The sequence below is a fragment of the Hesperophylax consimilis genome, chromosome 10, assembly GCF_061612785.1.
Source record: "Hesperophylax consimilis isolate HC1 chromosome 10, BYU_Hcon_1.0, whole genome shotgun sequence".
Classification (NCBI taxonomy): Eukaryota; Metazoa; Arthropoda; class Insecta; order Trichoptera; family Limnephilidae; genus Hesperophylax; species Hesperophylax consimilis.
This window is the reverse complement of record NC_142845.1, coordinates 18986050-19005298: the sequence shown is the minus strand read 5'-3', so window position 1 is coordinate 19005298 and position 19249 is coordinate 18986050. Positions and strand designations below refer to the sequence as shown.

The 19249-nt window shown below is 36.3% G+C and overlaps 1 protein-coding gene across 3 annotated transcripts; it reads right to left on the bottom strand.

The window, feature by feature from the left end:
• Positions 1–4191: 4191 nt before the first annotated feature.
• LOC149420423 (uncharacterized) lies at positions 4192–18011 on the bottom strand. 3 transcript variants are annotated; one of them, XM_089636134.1, is made up of 10 exons: positions 17849–18011; positions 17569–17677; positions 17361–17486; positions 12000–12085; positions 11301–11469; positions 10779–10947; positions 9730–10057; positions 8843–9550; positions 7255–7345; positions 4192–5455 (listed from the first exon to the last, which is right to left on the bottom strand). In XM_089636134.1, the coding sequence occupies exons 1-10, from the start codon at positions 17865–17867 to the stop codon at positions 5251–5253; spliced, it is 2010 nt and encodes a 669-aa protein (XP_089492260.1). In that variant the 5' UTR covers positions 17868–18011; the 3' UTR covers positions 4192–5250. The 3 variants fall into 3 exon arrangements, with proteins under 3 accessions (XP_089492260.1, XP_089492262.1, XP_089492261.1); XM_089636135.1 differs by having other exon boundaries at positions 5410–5476; XM_089636136.1 differs by lacking the exon at positions 8843–9550.
• Positions 18012–19249: the final 1238 nt, after the last annotated feature.

The window sequence follows — 19249 nt, the reverse complement described above, 5'->3', positions numbered from 1 at the left end:
AGCGGGTTAAAGTGGTACATATTTATTTACAACTTTGTACAAAAAGAGTAAATGTAACCAACGTTAATAGTTGTCGTTAAGGTAAACTGAAAATAAAGAAGGAATCATGGTGGTGGACAAACGAGGTGCAAAAATGTGTAAAAGAGAAGAAAACTGCTTTCAGAAACTGGTCACAATGTAAGTGCGATAACGAGAAAGAGCAACTCCGGATAGTGTATAAGCAAATCAAAAAGACAGTAAAGAAAATAGTTGCCTCTGCACAACATGAGGCATTGAGAGAGCTGTATGATGACCTAGAAACACCCAACGGAGTGCAAAGAATATACAAAATCGCAGCACACAGGAGAGAAAGGGCCAAATCTATTAGAACACCCAAATACATAGAAAACACTGACGGTGAGTTGATCACAGACGAAATCAAAATATGTGAAAGATGGAAAGATTATTATTCTACATTACTGAACGAAAAATTTCCAAGAACAATTCATGTGTCAGAGAAACCAGTGCTGGGGCCAGTTGAAGAAATCACTCTGACAGAAGTAGCCATATCACAAATGAAAAAGGGGAAAACAGTGGGGCCAGACAATACTCCAGCCGAATTATGGAAAGAGTGTGGGGAAGTGGGACATAAATGGCTGTGCAACCTGTATAATAAAGTACTGACCGGAGAACCAATGCCAGAAAGCTTTAGGAAAAGCTATCTTCTTCCATTTTACAAAAATAAGGGAGGCACTAGGAAGTGCGACAATTATAGAGGGATAAAGCTTATGTCTCACACCATGAAAATATATGAGAGGATTATAAACACACGAATTAGGAATATTGTAAAAATACACGACGATCAATGCGGCTTTGTATCGGGGAAATCAACAATAGATGCTATTCAAACAGTCAGAATCATTTTTGTTGTTTGTTTTTGGGGTGTTATGCCGTGTTGCGCTAACTCCTTCTTTAGCCGACGTTTCGGACAGCGTTGCAGTGTCCATCATCATTATATACCATAATGCCATACTGTGCTTTCAGAATTCGCCACAAGATGTCGCCAATTCCGTTGGCATTTCGCACTTGGACGGGCCCAGGCCACAAATAAATAAGCACAAACTCGACAACCAAAATTTACACATCTTCGGATCTACCGGATCTGCCCTGATGATGGACACTGCAACGCTGTCCGAAACGTCGGCTAAAGAAGGAGTTAGCGCAACACGGCATAACACCCCAAAAACAAACAACAAAAATGCTTTTGGCCGTGAGAATCTAAAAACTTACCAGTCAGAATCATAGTTGAAAAATATCGAGATGCAAAAAAAGATTTACACATGGTATTTATAGACTTGGAAAAAGCATTTGACAGGGTACCCCGAAGCCTGATATGGGCGGCATTGAGATCTCATAACGTACCAGAAGGATATGTGCTCTCCATACAAGATATGTATACAGACGTAGAAACACAAGTAAGATGCACATCAGGGATGTCACCAACATTTCCAATTAAAGTGGGGGTACACCAAGGATCTGTCCTCAGCCCATTGCTATTCATAATGGTCATGAATTACCTAACGAGTCAAGAAATGAACAGTATTCTCAAGACTATGCTTTTTGCAGATGATGTAGTACTGATAGAAGAAAATCATTGTGATCTACAAAATAGCCTGGAAAGGTGGAGAAAGATCCTGGAGGATAATGGACTAAAAATTAGCAGGAAAAAGACGGAATATTTGTATTTACCATTTGAAGACCCAAATGCTGTAACTCCTTCGATGCAATTGGATGGAGTAACATTAGCCAACTGTGACTCATTTAAGTATCTGGGCTCACTCATCCACAGAGACGGAGGATGTGCAGCGGATGTCAACCATAGGATAGGAGTGGGATGGATGAAATTTAGATCCGTAACAGGAATTTTGTGCGACACGAAAATGCCAATAAAACTTAAAGGAAAGACATACCAGACTATTGTTAGACCCGCGATAATGTATGGCTCCGAATGCTGGACTATGTACAACTCCTACTCTAGGCAACTCGAATCAGCAGAAATGCGAATGCTTAGATGGACGGCAGGAGTATCATTAAAAGATAAAATTAAAAGCTCACGCATTCGTGGTAGCCTGGGTGTCACTGACACAAACAGTAAGCTAGAGGAACGACAGTTAAGATGGTATGGGCACATAAGACGGAGACCACCAGACCACACTGTGAAGCAGGCAATGTCTATAGAGCTTCAAAGACAGTCATCCAGAGGTAGACCAAAGAACTCCTGGATGACCCAATGCTCCAAAATCCTACAAAGAAACGGCCTAGATGAAAGCGACACTCAGAACCGAAGAAGCTATAACCTGAGAACGAGAAGAGCCGACCCCAACAGCCTACCTAGGCAATGAGTTGGGATAGTGCTAGGAAGAAGAAGAAGAAGTTAATAGTTGTCGTTAATTTAATTATTTTATTAAAAAACACTTTTTGCAAGTTATGCTTTAAAATATTAATAAGAATTATTATTTCCTGTGTCGCCACCACCTCATCAGAGTGGTCAAAACTAGCTTTCATAACCTCACTCACAAGTGCTGTATGTACCTACTTGTTCCTAGCTTGGATCACGCATTGTTACAAAATATCTGACACAACTGACGATGATACAAGTGGCAGCTCTTTTATGAGGTCATTTGGTCAATGACTTCCCAAAACATGCTGCTATAGAAATTATATAAAAAAAGGATTTAACAAACTACCCGATTATTAATTTAGTTTAAATGTTCGTGCATATTCGTACGGTAATAGCGTGTTCCAATGCCATCTAGCGTCCAAATGAAAAGCTGCTGTATGTACCTACAGTGGATCACTTTAAATTTTGTCCCCAAACTATCTCCTTTCTTTCTCTTTGCTATATAGATAAAGGAGGTAAACACTATCACGTCATTTTATTTAAAGGGGTTTTCGGACATGACCGCGGTGAGATAGAAATATCTACGAACTAAGATTATTAAGGTATCAGAGAAAAATGTCTGTCTAAAGTTTTTGTGTGATAAACGATAGCCATCTTGAACTTATATATTAGTTCGCGAATGTTATGTTTATGTTGACGTAATTTGAATGGAATAATTTAAAATGTCAAATTCTGTGGATATCGTATCGAAAGAAATCTCAAACAATTCATTTAATCATGAAAAAACTTATTCAAATAAAGTGACAATTAGTTTATGTTGCAAGAGAGAAAATCAAGCGGTTAAAAATGAAAAGTTATAATATAATTTTTGCCAGTGCAATAAAATGAACAAATAGGTACTTTTGCTTTCATTGTTTACTTTTTAAGTCTACTGATAAACAATGAACTGAGATTTGAATTGAGACTATATTTTTTGTTTGACTATGATATTTATTAATTGCTTCACCATGTTTCGATGAAGTAAATGGTAACGACTTTGACCGGCTGGTCGCGGGAGACTAGAGTCACCGGCGAGTTTACAAATTGTCAGGAATGTGTGCCTGTGAATGAACCCCGTACAGATGGATGACGGTAACCGTCAAGATACTTGAATCATCAAGTATAGGATACTTGTGTATCCCTGTGGAAGAAGGGCCTAATAGTGTACATATTTTATCTGGCAAGAATAATGTACAGTTGTTCAAAACTAAGTGCCTTTAAAGCTGCTCTGTTACAGTGGAGAATAAAATGTTTATTTAAGAACTAGCTGAAGTCCGCGGCGTTGCCCGGGCTTTACATAGATTTTTTCGAAATCTAATGTAGACAGTGACCTTCCTCTTGTTTTGAAGGCCAAGTTTGCAAATTTTCATCAACCTCGGAATAAAACTGTAGATTTGTATACAAATCAAATCCACGCCGCCCACCCGCCTGCCGCCCTCCACAAACAATCAACTTTATATATAAGATAACACAATTATTTTATTTAAGAATGAGTACATAACATTTGGACACAATAAATTTTTTAATTCTTTAAAAGTTAAAATTAATCTCAATCAGTTTTTAAAAATTATACAATATGAATTCTTTAGCCTCATTTATTACTGAAGAATTCAGAAATTATTAAAAAAAATATTGTTTTTTCTACACAATATTGAAGACAAGATTACGTGTCAAAAATTAAAATGAAATAATTATTGACAAGAACAGTTGTTTTTACGTACAAAAATTGTAGGCAGAATTAGTGTGCCCATTTATTCATAATATTGAGCAAAGAAAAACATAGAACATGAATAATAATAGTGAAAAACATGTTTAAATACATTTACCTATAACTACATAAAGCATTGTACATAATATCAATATCTGTATGGCACATTGAATAATTAAAATACCTAAGTCATTGTGATGAGTTATAAAAATACTTTATAAGATTGGCTAATTCAACACAACAATTACCCCACAGCTCAAAAGCACAGTAAAAACAAATGATTAAGCTAAGCATTCGTGGCCATTTTATTATTTAAAATCAAAACTGAATACTTTCTTATTTACAGTGAGCATTCATAAGAGTGAACCAGGCTTTATGCAACGAGTTTGATAAAGTTTTAAAATTGTAAATAGAATATTTTTTCATATCCAGTCAAAGGACAAAGTACAATAATTTTTTTCCAGATGATTTGTGAACTTTATTAAAAATATATTAAGCCTAACTTTAGCGGGCCATTATTTACAATAGAACACATTTTCAGACAGAAAAATACATAATAAGTGGTATGCCACGTGTGAAACTGACATTTTAATTTAAATAATTTATATTTTCTTGTTTTATCGGAGGCTAATTCCTTCGGTTGAATTTTAGCATGAAAAAATGTACATGCAGTTTCTAACAAAATAAAAGTTTTTTTATATTGCAAACGAAGAGATCATTTAGGAAAAAATATAATTTGAGATAAATATTAGAATTGTCTCGTCACGCAGACATAAAAACGTTAGATGGCAGTCCAGTTGCCAAGGGAAGATCCACAGTGATAAAACCTACCAAAACCTTCACTAACTTGAGCACTTATTTTAGAAGAATTCAAGTATATGGGCCCTATTTCACCGGGACACCAGTTCGGATACATGGTTCGAGTGGGCCGCCATAGAGTGCTATACATTTTACTAGTTGGCAATAGGACACCGGGTGAAGGACTCCTCCATAATGTGCTACACATTTGGTTAGGTGTCCCAAGTGGTTGTGCCACCGTGGTGTACTGGTGAAATAAGGCACTAAAATACAACAAATGGAAAACAAATCAAATTGACAAACTAAGTTATTTAATCACTAGTTTTCATATAGGCACTGGGCCGTTGTATTTAAAGTCGAAAACAAAAGTGATGATTTCGTTGATGGACATCCATTCCCAGGGATAGAAGCGGACGTAGGAGCCATTTCGGGTGGTGTTGCAGTACTTCAAGGTGTTGAAGAGTTGAAGATAAGCCACGGAGAAGCAGAGGAGCGTGCCCCACAAAAGCACCTTGTGCACTGCACTTGACCTGCAAAACAAAATATATTATCTACATATTTTAATACATCAATTATGACTATGAGGCTGCCCCAGTTGAAGTGACGCAGAGGGAGATCAAGGAAGAGTTGGGTAGACTGCGTGGAGAAGGATTAGAGCAGAACAGGAAGAATGGAGGACTAGAGATGAATGGCAAGTTACAGCAGGCAGTGGGGGGCATTTATGGAGGAGACCATATTTCAGAGCATCGTACAAATGACTCTAATGAACGGAAAGAATCCAGTTCGAGCTTTGCTGCAGTTAACGAAATGGCTATTAAACTCTTGAATGTCGGAGCAGAAAATCCTCAGTGGGGGGTACTGTCGGCTGAAAATTTGCAGAACTGCACGAAAATTACCTTGATGATTTATTGTTCATGTTTTTTTTATTATTTTCTGTTAACCAGATGACGTATCTTATTATTTCAAGTATATCAATTTCATGTTTATATCCCAAAAGTTTCCCCAGAATAGCTAAGTTCATCGTAAAAAAAAAGGAGGACACAAATGTAAAAAAAATATATTTAAAAAAAAAAACGAATATATACACTGAAAATTTATTTTAATTAACCGTTTGATTGCCAATCGTCGACTTTCGTCGATTGCGTCAGTCGTGTTCAGATTCGCGCGTACGTCGGGTGTGGTGCTGCAGCGTTGGTAAATATTATTCTAATATTATCTTAATAGTTGTAAGATCGTGGTAAACCGTTTAAATTTCAGATTATTATTTTTTATTATTTATTATTTTTTTTATTTTAGTTAATTGAAAAAATATAACGTTGAAGGCGTCCTCTGAAATGTCTGACAGCGGGAGCGACGATTTCCACTCCTCTAATTCAAGTTCGAGTCAGAGTAGCTATGATGAGAGTGATGTCAGTGATGTCATACCTGTGTTTCCCAACCGCAGGATGCGAATTTCCAGTAATTCTTCGGATCGTGACCAAGAAATGGAGAGTAACACCGGAAATTACTCATTTTCAAATGTACCTCTCGGAACCAATTTTTCTACCGAAAATTCTCATTTTTTCGAAACGCCTGGACTTCGGGATCCTCCTCCGCGTGATTCTAAACCAATATCATATTTTGATTTATCGAAATCCTTGAAAATTCAAAGAATTTATGGGGTTTTAAAAAAATATCTAGTTTCATAAAAAATAATGTTTTTTTGGTGGCATTTTACAAGCAAATGTACGAATTTTTTGGCACTCGAAAGGTTAATATTTAAATTTATTTATTTTCATAGACATTTTCACAAGCGACAGAGGGTACATTCATTATATAAAAAATTAGAATCTACCGTTTACATTATAGCAAGCGGTTTCTATTTTGTCTTATATACAGTTTTAAAAACAAAAGTTAAAATCGCATCATGAAAATTCCAGATTGGATGGTATGTATTATAGCAGTGGTCTCCAACCTTTTTGTCGCCGCGGTCCGGTCAACGTCTGGAAATTTTACCGCAGCCCGCTGAGGGTGGTTAAATTAAATGTTAATATTCTAGAACGTCATGTGTCAGCACGGGTCATGCGGGTTTTTTTTTTACTTCAACGGTATTGTGTGGGGTGGTTACATAGCGTAAAGATGTTTTCAACAGAATAAGTTTCATTTGCTCCACGGACCGGTACTGGTCTGCGGACCGGGGGTTTGGGACCACTGTATTAGAGCACATGTGTTCGAATGCCGAGCACCGTTGTAAAAATGGTCGGCGCACATGTGCTCAAAAAACAGTTGACTGGTTAATAATGTAATAATACATGTGGTAAAAACATTATTAATCAATTGGTGCACTTACCCAATAATTTTGATGCGTCGTACGACCCTCTGTTGTAGTGTTAAATTTTCCGATTCAGGTTCTGCCGTGTAAACTACCAATGCTTTGGTACCTGAAATAAATCTAGTATTAATTTTATAAATATAAATAAATAAAAATTCAATTCATTACAAAAAAATTCAGGCAATAAAAAGAAAGTTGGGAATTGGAGAAATAAGATAATTATGTTACATAATTAATAATGTATTATTTTATTAAAGTTAGCAAGCAGTAAAACAGATAATATTTAGTAGTTTCTCATTAAACAAGTTTCAATGTCAATAAGTAGGCAACCAAAGTAGTGAATTATGAACCTTTGTCAAATTTATTTTTTAACTATGGAATATATTGGATTGTATGGTCTGTCTACTCTCTGTCTGTGTATGGTATTTATAAAATTAATGTCTTGTATGTTAATATCCATAGAAGTAAAAATCGTAATTATTCAAAAATATAAAACAGCACAAGGTTTGCAGAAGTTGCCCATGCTCGAAATTTTGCATAATTGCAAAATCTGCAGTAGTAGACGTAAAACTTGTAAGATCATTTTTATATTGAATTACCTGTCTCCCAATATAAAGTTTGTGAAAATGAGAATATTTGGGGCTCCGAATACGGAATCTTAATTGGGATAGTCAATAATAATCTCTAAATAGTATAAAATAAAGTCGCTATACAAATCTGTCATCATTTAGAGAATTTCTTCTGGAAGGTTTATATTTATAATACATGCATATTAAATTATTACAAAGTACAGAAAACTTAGACGCCAGACGCCAGGTACACCTCAGCTAGTTACAAGTTACTCAGCTGTTTGACAACAGAGTATGAGCATGGAAAATTTAACAACAAGGCAAAAAACAATGCGACACAAGTAATAGAAAATAAATAAACTTTCAATAAGAAAAAAACCAATCCAAATCTTTTTACCTCGGCCTACTTCGTGCTTGTGTTGAATAGTTTAAAGTTAGTATTAATTCAGTATTAGATATTTAGTTAGTTAATTAATATTATTCAGCATACGAGCGATGGCTTGCTGAGAAAAGTCGCTATGTAATTACAAGCTGACATTTAAATACATTTCAGTGACACAACAAACCAATGTTAGCCTCCATAGAGTAACAATAAATAAAATTGTGAAAAATCAACTTAACTCCTAAAAGACGGGTAATATTTTGTAAATATCTCAAAGCCAAATATAATTTTTGAAAATTATAATTGAAATAAAACAGGTTTCTACAAAATCAACTTTTTTTACTTTGGAATTTTCATGGACAGAAATAAAATGCGTTAAAAACTTCTGTAACCTAGCACTATGCACTGCACATTGTAGTGCACCTCAAGGTACTCACGATTTCACTGAAATGCTTTTGTAGTTGGTTGGACCCTAGGGGTTAAAGTGGGTCAAAAGTAATCTACAAAAAAGTTAGTAGGAGACTTTTCGCAATAAGCCGGCAAACATGCAAAGTGTAAAAATTAATCACAACACACAAAACTGGTGGATAAATAAATGAGTTATGTGAGAATTATTTCATCCAAGTTATACTCTGTAGTCCTACGGTGAAATTACCAAACGGCTCCTCGTCTGTCTGCGTCTCCGTGTCTGTCTGTGCCACCCGGCCGCTGGACAGCCGCTGTCTCAACCACCTGTCTCTCTGCTCCATCACGGCTCGCACCATCCTGACCTTCACCCTCGCTTCCTTCATGGAGCTATTAGCGCAGTGGTTCTGCAAACCCAGCAACGCCTGATAGCTTGCCATCTCCAACATTCTGTTGCTCTGGCATTTGATTACATGTCCCAACTGAACAATCTCCAAACGATTCTCATTTAACTTAGCAACGAGACTTTTATTTATATTCTTATGCACAATCAACTCTTGCTCCAATGAGCTTATTTTACTGGCGTAATTAACATTATCGTTTTCATCAAAAGAACATTTTTTAACACCCATGACGTAAGTGTGTTCAATCTTTCGAACATCGTTCATCGAGTTAGCGTTATCCGGAAGCGATGTAAAGAAATTACCATCTTCAGTTATATCAAATTCATCATTGCGGTTGGTGTCGAAGGCTAAGCAATTTTTAGGATATATTCTCGTTAAGGAAGACTTAAAATTGTCGTAATTTGTGGTCACCGAGCAGACGTCAGAGACGGGGACGGGGGTCTGGTCCAGTTCCTGCATGAGAGACACATGGTTCCGCGGCGTGCTGGTGATATAATCTCCATCTAAATACTTGTCCCGTCCACCAAATAGAGCTTCGTCGCTAAGCGAAATATCTAAATATAGCGTGCAGAAAGATACAAAAAATAAATATTAATAAAATATAAATAACCGTGCCATAAAACAATAAATATGAATATGTACAAAAAATGCAATGGCTTAGTAAAAGAAGAAAATAATAATTATGATTCCAGTACATTACATAACCAACACCAAAGAAATATAAAAATGGTACCTGAATCCATTCTTTTTAGCCGTACAGGTTCCTGATTAAAATTGAAATCTAGATTATTAGCTTGTTTAGTAATCTTCTCTTCGAAGCTATCGTCCATCCGCATCTTTGCTTGGGCAGAATTGTTGAGCTGGTTCTGCAAGTGAACCTCGAGGGAGCTCTTGACACTGGTGAGATGTTGGATGCTTTTCTCCTGCTCGTAGATCCTCTCGTTGAATTGGAAGCAGTCCTGACGAAGCATCTCGTTGTCGGACTGCGAGATGGTCAGGAGCTTTGACACTTTTTTCTTGTCTTCTTTACTCTGTGTCAGAAGCTGGGATAGTGTGTGTTTCTGAAATGGAAAAAAAAAAGTTTATTGGTAACTTAACGACGGGTATTAAAATAAGGCACTAAAACTCACTTTGTATTGTTCTAGTACGAGCAATATGTACTACAAATAATTTATATATATATAAATTCTATTTGGGTAGTTAGGAAAATGTCTAAAGATAAAAGTAAAGTTTTTTTTAACTGTTATCTTTTAAATTCTATGCTGCAACTTTAGGTAAAACGTTAGAAAATGCCTTCGCTGCCATGATACCTGCACCGATTATAGACATTTTTGACAATGTCTCGGAGTATGTAAGATAAAGAACTTCCTAAGGAATTAATAAACTTCAGTGTATGTAGATTTTTATTGTGATTCGTTTAAACTATCTGAATTTTTCAATTGTTTTCCGCCATACTAAAAATATATAGAATATTATTCACCATGCAAAATACGATTCTGCGAACTCCAACTCTCCATTCTCCAACTCCAGTTGCGAGCAAATACTCAAGGTGAAAGCATGCATGTTTTGATTTCAATATTGCTCTGCAATCGTATAAGGTGTACGCGAGGAGACGGGTATCTAAAATACCTAATGGCGGCGAATGTGTGGCATTAGAGTCGGCACTCAATTAAATTAATCTTAATTCTTTCTCCACTCCATGACACTTGAGTGAGAAGCAGTTTAGAATACTTATTTTTTGAAAAGTTGCCCATTTAAAATGGTCTACCTAAATGTATCTACCTCATTTTCCAGCTCAGTAATTTGAGAGTTTAGGATGGTGTTTTCCCTCTTCAAGACGTCCAGGGCGGCCTGCAGAGTGATGGCTTTATCCCTCGAGGATGTGAAGGAATCCATCAGCTCCTCGTAGTCTCGCTTCAGAGAGGTTGCAGCGGAACTGTGCGATTGCTCACTATAATAAAGCACAGAATTTTGATATTTCTAACATTCAAACATCCAACATAGAAAAAGTTAACTGTATAAGAGATGGTGAAACTCTCGAAGTTTTCCAAGTGGGAAACTTCATAAGTGGGATCTAATTTCGGCAATATTTTTAAATGAAGATTTTTTTCTGCACAGTAAAAAAACTTTTTGAGGTGAGAATCTTGTATCAGATTGGATGTAACTGTTACATGACCAGATCTGAACAGCCAGATACTTCCCAACCCTTCTCTTCCCCATATCCAAAGCCTTACAACATTTCTCAGATTGAGGAAGCCATAGTTCCCCTCACTCCTGGCGGCTGAGCAGCGAAAAACAACTCACACTTGTAGCTTAGCCCTGAGCTGCTCCCTCTCGGAGACCAGCAACGTGAGGGTATCCTCGTGCTGCTGCGTCATGGTGGCGGCGTGGTCCAGCTGCCGGCGCAGCACCCGTATGTGGTGCTCCCTCTCCGCCACTTCGCTCTGCAGCTCTGAGATGCGGTCCCTGTAGCCTGCAGAGAAACGGAGTGATAGTTAATTAGTCAGTTAACCTTGGCTAACTGATGGAGCATGGTTAACACCTAGCCATACTAGATATCTCCTTACAAGATAGAAAGACGAATGACTGGATAAGGAGCAAGTATCAGGTGGCTGACATTTTCATCACAATTTCCAATCTCAAGTGAAACTATACTGGGCAAGTCGTGCGACTTACAGATGACCGTTTCATCACAGTATCATCGGAAGGCGTTCTTGGGAAAGAAAAGCAGAAGTCGCCCGCAGTTGTAATGCGATGAAGATTTGAAGATAACCGCATGCTTCAGATGCCTACATGCAAAGCTGGACACCAGAAGCGTCATAAAGAAATTGATGGAGTAATTTAATAAATTACCAATAGAGATTGGGACGCCAGAGTAGTTTTCCAGATTGTAATTACATAATATATGCATTTGTATGTAAAACCATGTCTTTTCTTTATCTCTCTTTATGGAATTTAACATTTCTAATAAAAGTAATAGCATATTATTAAAAATCATATTACCTTCACTAGACAAACTGCAGAAAGATGTGTATTGGACATTCTCTGGGGTTTCGTAATTAGAATTCATGGATAGATCCTCGATAATACTGAAAAGAAAAAATAATAATGAATACATTTAAAAAAAGAAAACACTTTGAATAACTAACGCACTGTCCTGCCATTTCTCTGGATTGTTAGGCAGAAAGGAGGAACGCCATACAATCCTACCCTAGCATGAACTCCTGACTACATTCACACATACTTTTAACACCCTTATTCTGACTCTTGACACACAGCCTGACTCAGGTTTCTGATTTTAAATTAACTTCAAAGAATATCCATGGCTTATTCCATAAGAAATTACTAATAAGAACTAGACATGGGCAGATTTATTCACAGTATTGAATCGATTCAGTCTGATTCCCTGTGAATTGGCCTTGTGAATTGCTTCATTTGATTCAATCCTTTTATTCACCAAAAAATAAAAAAGCGAGGTTATTTAGTGTAAATCACACCTTCTGTGAACCTTCACCAAGCGGTGCCCTATAAATGAACTATTATTATTTATATGTATTTTTCATGGATGACTTTGATGTTTAAAAAATTATCAAACAGACATTCATAGGCTAGCACAGTTGCATTTAAGTTTTTTTTACAATATAATAGGTCAACGATTAAATCTTAAAATTAAACAGTTGTTTGTTTCACCCGTGAAGTTCAGTAAAACTTTTTTTTTTTATTAAACTTAAAATAGTTCCACTTCTTGTGGTCTAATATAAACATACATTTTTATATTTTAATGTGAATATTTTATGGCAGCCGACTGATCTTATATCTTATCTGCAAATCTACATATCGTCGCATTAATTCGTAGACTGCGTAACTCCAAATTTTTCGAAAATATTTTTTAATGCCATCTGGTGTTAAAATTAGACCCGCATCGACTAGTAAAACTCGAAAATTTAAAAAAAAATTAACCTTTTAGATAAACACAAATTAGGAAACTGCATAAAATTATGGTGCCATTTTTACTCGCGAATACTTCGTAACTCCTTAATTCAGTATTGGCCGGTGAGCCGTGCACGCTTGTTGTGTTTTTGACTGAAGAAATTTATTTACGGTGTAATAGTTTTACCGTGAAATTAACTGAGATAAGTTGATTAATCAATTTTGAACATTTTATAATCTTAATTTTAATTGTGAAGTCACGAATAGTGTTTTGTATCTGTAGTCTAAACTGACGTCTTCTGCACCGTGTGACGCTCTGCCGTAGCTCTCTTGTTTTATGTGCCTCTGCGGTTTCGTAAATACCTAATAGGTCCTTGTTCTGTGATTATCTCTTCTTCAAGGTCACCATCTCTTTGCAAGTGGATCTCCTCCTGATGCATATCCGGATCCGGTTTTTCACTGTCCTCTTCAAACAAACCCAAAATATTTACGGTGGAACGTGCGGCAATTCCATCTCGTCTCTCCTCAGACACAGTCCGTTCTCTGTCAGGCATCTTCCGCGGGTCAAGCACATGTCTTGGTATGCCATCTACTTCGATGTTGTTGACTGAAGTAAGTCCTGTCACCCTTCCATGCACGATGTGCATCTCCCATCTACTGGTTTAACCGCAAGAAGATCGCCCACTTAGAGCTCAGTCAATACTTCCTCTTCTATATTCACTTGCGCAGAAGGGTGTCTCCACGAGTGTGAAGTGTGAACTATACTAAACAGCGCAATACCTCAATCATCCTGACTTTTTGCAGCCAAAGATTGTACCGAAACACTGCCTGCAGGGGATCGCTTCCACTTCTGGCTGCAGTTCTCTTTATTGTTTGATGATGTCGTTCAACTATACCGTTTCCAGCTGGTCGGTATGCCGCGCAAAATCTTTGACGAACATTCCATCTCTTACACTTATCTGTAACACTGTAGGAACAAAATGCAGTACCATTGTCCATGGAACTACTTTGGGCGGGCCTCTTTCCCGAAACACTTCTTCCAAATGTCTGATAATCGAAGCTGCATTATCTGACTCGATTTCCCGCCACATGGCAAATCTACTTGGACCGCAATCGATAAATGTGAGTAAAAATTTCCTACCGAAATGAGTAACATCAACTGCCAAGCGACTCCAGGTTGTCACAACATTAAGATTACCCGCTTCATGGGATGATGGTGGAGGGTCAATTGTCCTGAATTGTACGCAGGAACGCACGCATCTATCGACGTCCTTTCTTCTCGCCTCGGGATAGACCAGCCGGGCAAGATGAAGCGTTCACTTTACTCCAAAGTGATGCTGAGCATGAAGAGTTTCTACGCTTAAAGCACATGTTTGCTCACCAGTTCCACTTTCAAGTCTCTCCCACCTATCTTCACACTCTGAGGAGTCTCTTTCACAACGTTTCCTGTCATGGCTACTCTTTGCCCGGGTCTTGCAAACCCTAGTAAGTACATCAGTTTTATTTCTACAGGACAACAAGGGTGATCGACAATGTCAGATCAAATTCTTCTACAATCTCCTTCATCAACTCCAAGCGTCACTTAACGATCATCTCTGACACGACTACTCCCGGTCAGTGTAGATCTCACCCAGCACAAAACCGTCGCCGAATCTGTAATGATCTCCAGAGTTTGAAGATTTCACTTGAGAGTCAGATTTAATCCCTTAAGGAAGGAAAAGTACCAGCATTTACAAGACTTAAAACAGACATTAGAAAAGGATTACCACTCCTTTAACGATAACCTTCCGCATCATTAAAATGCATCTAAATAGACTGCCTCGACATACACATACATTGTTGTGTTTTATTTTGTAAATGTAAAATTCCTATCTCCCAAATTTTCCGCTAGGTTGTTCATAAAACTGTTCGCAGAAAAGTATGTATCTTTTGTAAAATGCGTATCTCCATTCTCGGTTTTTACGTAAACTTCCTAACTCCGATTTGAAATAGAAAGCCTTAACTTACAAAAGTTTAATGATTGAAAATAAATTTCCAAATATATTATATGTTCGAAACATAAATAAAAAGAATAAGCCATCTTTCATTTTTTTTCACTATGAGGTTTTTTGTGCCTCCTGTAAAATTTTACATTTGGGAGTTACGCATTCTACGAATTAATGCGACGATATTATATTCACCAAAGAAATACATCTAAAATTAAATAGTTACTCAGGAAAGGATAATCATGGTATTTGTATCTCATGCTTACTTGGTGGCGGTGTTTTGGGCTTTCTAATTTGTATTTTGATCAATATTGGTAAAAAAGTAGATTCCGTGGTTCAGTTTACGAAAAAGTAACAAAAGCACTCCCAAGTAATTTTTCAAGAAGCCAAGAAATGTTAATTGGTTGTTGGTGAAATCATTTTGTTAAATCCTAGCAAATAAATTGATTACGTAAAAGGTGGATTAATTACACCATGAAAAAATAATTCTAAAAAAGGTTAATTCAGCAAAGCTGAGTTAGTTCCATGTAGCATTCTGCGTTCAAGTTGAAGTTATAAATCATTATCAATGTTGATGTTCAAAACACATTTTTGTATTTTTTTTATGTGACACCACACAATAAAAAAATACACTGAAATATACAAAATAATACTGCCCCTGTCTGTACAGTGTAAAGGCAGGGGAGCTATGTCGCCAGCCGGTTGGGCAGCCTTTTGAGGGGGGGTAAGGTAGGGGATGTGGGAGAGGATTTATTAATGCAGGCCTAGAAGAGGCCCGGATTATATGAAGGGGGAATTTTGTATGTGTTTTGAACTATCAAATATGTTCGACATATAATATTAATATTTTATATATTTTTTTAATATTAATCTTCTTGTCAAATTTCTGACAATTATATAAGTACTTTATTACCTTTCTAAACCATCAAAGACGCATGATTAATGAATGCATGATCAAAAAAGCAGTAAGGTCGTTCATGAGATATCTAATTTAAAAAAAAAAAATTAACATAAAATAAAGAAAATAATTTTACATAAAATCCATTCAAATGTATAGGAAATGTCAGAAGTTGGAGGTATTATTAATATTATAGAGTATTTGGTTAAAGAAAAAAATAAAAATGTCACTTTATCAAGTATGTTATTGTGTAAGTGTTGACTTTAACAAAAAAATCTGTTTATTTAGTGTAGTTTCTTGTCGGTCCGTACGGGTTCACCTCTTCCCACTTGACTTTTTTTCCAAATATAGAGAAAAAAACTATTTTTCAACATTTCGACTCCTTCTACGTGAACTATTTAACCCACAAAATTGTAATTTTGAGTTTTTAATGTATCTAGTTTGGATGCTGTACAAATTTCATGTGGGAGTTAACAAAAGAAATATAAAAATATGTAAACAGGTCTTTTCACACTGTCATTTATTGTAACTCCCTTATGCTGTGTGACCAAAATAAACTTTAAATTGCTCTCCTCAGCATTCTCACGGATATTTTTAAAGATATGATAGTTTACATAGAAGGGGTAGATTTGTTTTATTTTAGAAGTTTGATACTGACATTTTTTTGCTTATTTTAGAGTTTAGGATAGTGGGTGTTGTTATATTTTTTTTATAGTAGCCACAGACATAGGAATTAATAGACGAGAAGATAATGGCGAGGGGTAAAATCAACTGTTGAAGAACGAAGGGAGTAAGGCTGACTGTGATTCGTCAATAAATCAATCTGACAGTAAATAGGCATCTCGCATTATAATATCACCATTTAGTTCTTAAAAGTAAAATCTGCTTTTGAATGAATAGACATTTCTACATGGGAGCGCAAATTACTCGCCACGTTATGAACTAATTTGCGAAGTCCAAATTCGGCAAAGTAAGGCAGCTTCTATTTTCAGAGTCGTAGTTAGTTTCAGAGTATTTAGTTAAGACACTTTTACAAATGTCTCATAATTTACTTACCCCAGTAAACAACGATGAGCACACTTGAGAATCGCTACATTGTGATGTGATAGTATATGTTTCTAAAACTGATCCATATAATACGGTGTGAATAAGCTTAAAATAAAGTAAAATAATGCTTACTTATGGAATGTAATACGACAATTGGGTTTATTCTCTTTTTCACATCTATTTTTACAAGTTTTCATATCACAAGTCAACATTTTGCCGTGTAATTTCGTAAAATGAACCGATGATGCCTCGACCATAGTTCGCACAAGAATGATGACGTCACGTTTGCAAATTTTACTTGAGGCCATATGCGAGCCCAGCCGGCTCCAATGGAACCGGTATGGGGAGTGGGGATAATACGCTTTTAATCACTTAGGGCAGGTCTACTAATATTCATATGTCTATGATAGTAGCCAACTACGAAACAAATTATCAGTCAGTACCCAATTTCCTGTCATCGGTTGATGCCATCATGCAGAAATATTTTTGACTTTTTATTCTTACCAGGAATCTTTGCCACCCTTCAAAGTGCGTGTCCATTGCAAAAGAGCGCTCTTCAATGCGTATCGATCAATCTTTTCATTTGATGCGAAAGGATCCAAAATATCATTTAGCAACAAAAACTCAGACCTGAAATATTGACAATTTTATTGGCTCGTTGAAAAAAATATTGTATATTTTATTATGATAACCTAATAGTGTAGTTAGTTACCTGTCATCTCCAATGTATGGAGCAATCATTTTCATCACTTTCTGAGCAGGAATCTTTTCTTTATCATGTTTCAAAGAATCGAAGATTTTTGACACCACACACTCGTAATCTAACGGGGAAATAGTTATATCTGACATTAATGAACACGAAACAAAATAATAATAATGAATTCGTCAAAAATACAACACACCGAACACTTTCTTATCGTAGAAACCGTCAAATGATAATTTGAGGTTCAAATGATTTTCGATGCAAAAATAAACAACAAACATTTACGTACCTGTGTCCGAGAACTCCATCTTAAGCAATAAGTTAAGCCACTATTATTTATTACGTCGCTTTTTCAGATGAATATGATAAATAATTGTAATAAAACGAAGCAATGTTATTATTTTCACAGTTCACCAATATCAAAATAACGACAAAAAATTGAATGTCACTCATCCTACTTTACCGCCATGCTTCATTTGAAATGTGTAACGAGTGGCTACACTGCGGGCAGGCTGTCTCTATCGGCAAGCTAAAATGAAATCTAATAATAGTGAAATTTACATCATAGAGGCGAATTTGGATTGATGAAACGTATTCAGTAAAAAAATATACTGTCCACCTTTAGAACAACATTCATCTGAGACAATAATGTTAAGCGATAATGAACTCTACACGTACTTTCCGTAGAGCCCATTATCGAAATGTTATTCTTTAGGTCTTTCTAGTAAAGGGATAGGGAACCTGCGGCCTGCGAGGCTTTTTGGTGCGGCCCGAGAGCACATTCGGTTCGGCCTGCTGATCACACAAAAAAGAATATAAAAAATTACTTTCAGAATGTAACCGTAATGTTTGTAATGTTTTCTTTCACGGTGTTTCAGGTACATTTTTAAGACATTATTACAAAACCCAGAGAGAGGTACAACATAGCTCACAGGTTACGTATGGACCTACGTTACCAGAAATCTGTTTATTCACAAATCAATAGGCGATCAAATTTTCTTTTGATTTATTATTATTTTATTAATAAGAAGTGATGAGTGTGATGTTAATTAAATGGAGATTCGCTTACAGAAAAAAATAAAGTTGTGGATTCATCTGCACACACATTTAAGAATGAAACCATTTTGTCTTAAAAAAATTTGTGCTGTAAATCCAGAAGAAACTTTTTTCGTGTTCTGGGTTTAGTTTAAAATAAATATGGGGACTTGCAAAAGGATTCACTGTTGAATTGCATAATTTACGTATATTTTTAGAATAGATATATTTAGAATTTTTCAACGTAATTTTTCAGATAGTGTTTTCAGCGGTTTGTTAGTCATAATTCATGTATAGTACATTGACTACATAAAAACAAATACTATTTAAAATTTGTATCCTTGCGTTCAGCACCATGCTGATTGAAGTGGGGAAGTTTATCAAAAAATCTACTTGTAAATTAGTCCGCATTTGACATTTTGAAAGCTCTTAATCTCCCGATGACGTAGGAGCATAGAAATACCACTCACGCAGCAACGAAAATCTAAGTAATTTTCTCTAATAAAATCATAGACAATACGTGTAATAATGCTGATATCTAAGCTTCCGACCTATACACGGATTATGTCAAAAGCCATCCCAAGCCGCGCTAAGCTCCACATTCCAACCAAGCCGAGCTTTAAATCAACCGATATACCGGGCCTAAGCGCGGCCC

Bases quoted from the DNA above. Each gene is read 5' to 3' on its own strand.
- LOC149420423 (XM_089636134.1), bottom strand. The intron at 11,470-11,999 runs GTAATATGATTT...GTTTCTCTGCAG, and splicing joins CTGCAGTTTGTCTAGTGAAG to GCTACAGGGACCGCATCTCA. The intron at 5,456-7,254 runs GTAAGTGCACCA...TTTGTTTTGCAG, and splicing joins CGACGCATCAAAATTATTGG to GTCAAGTGCAGTGCACAAGG.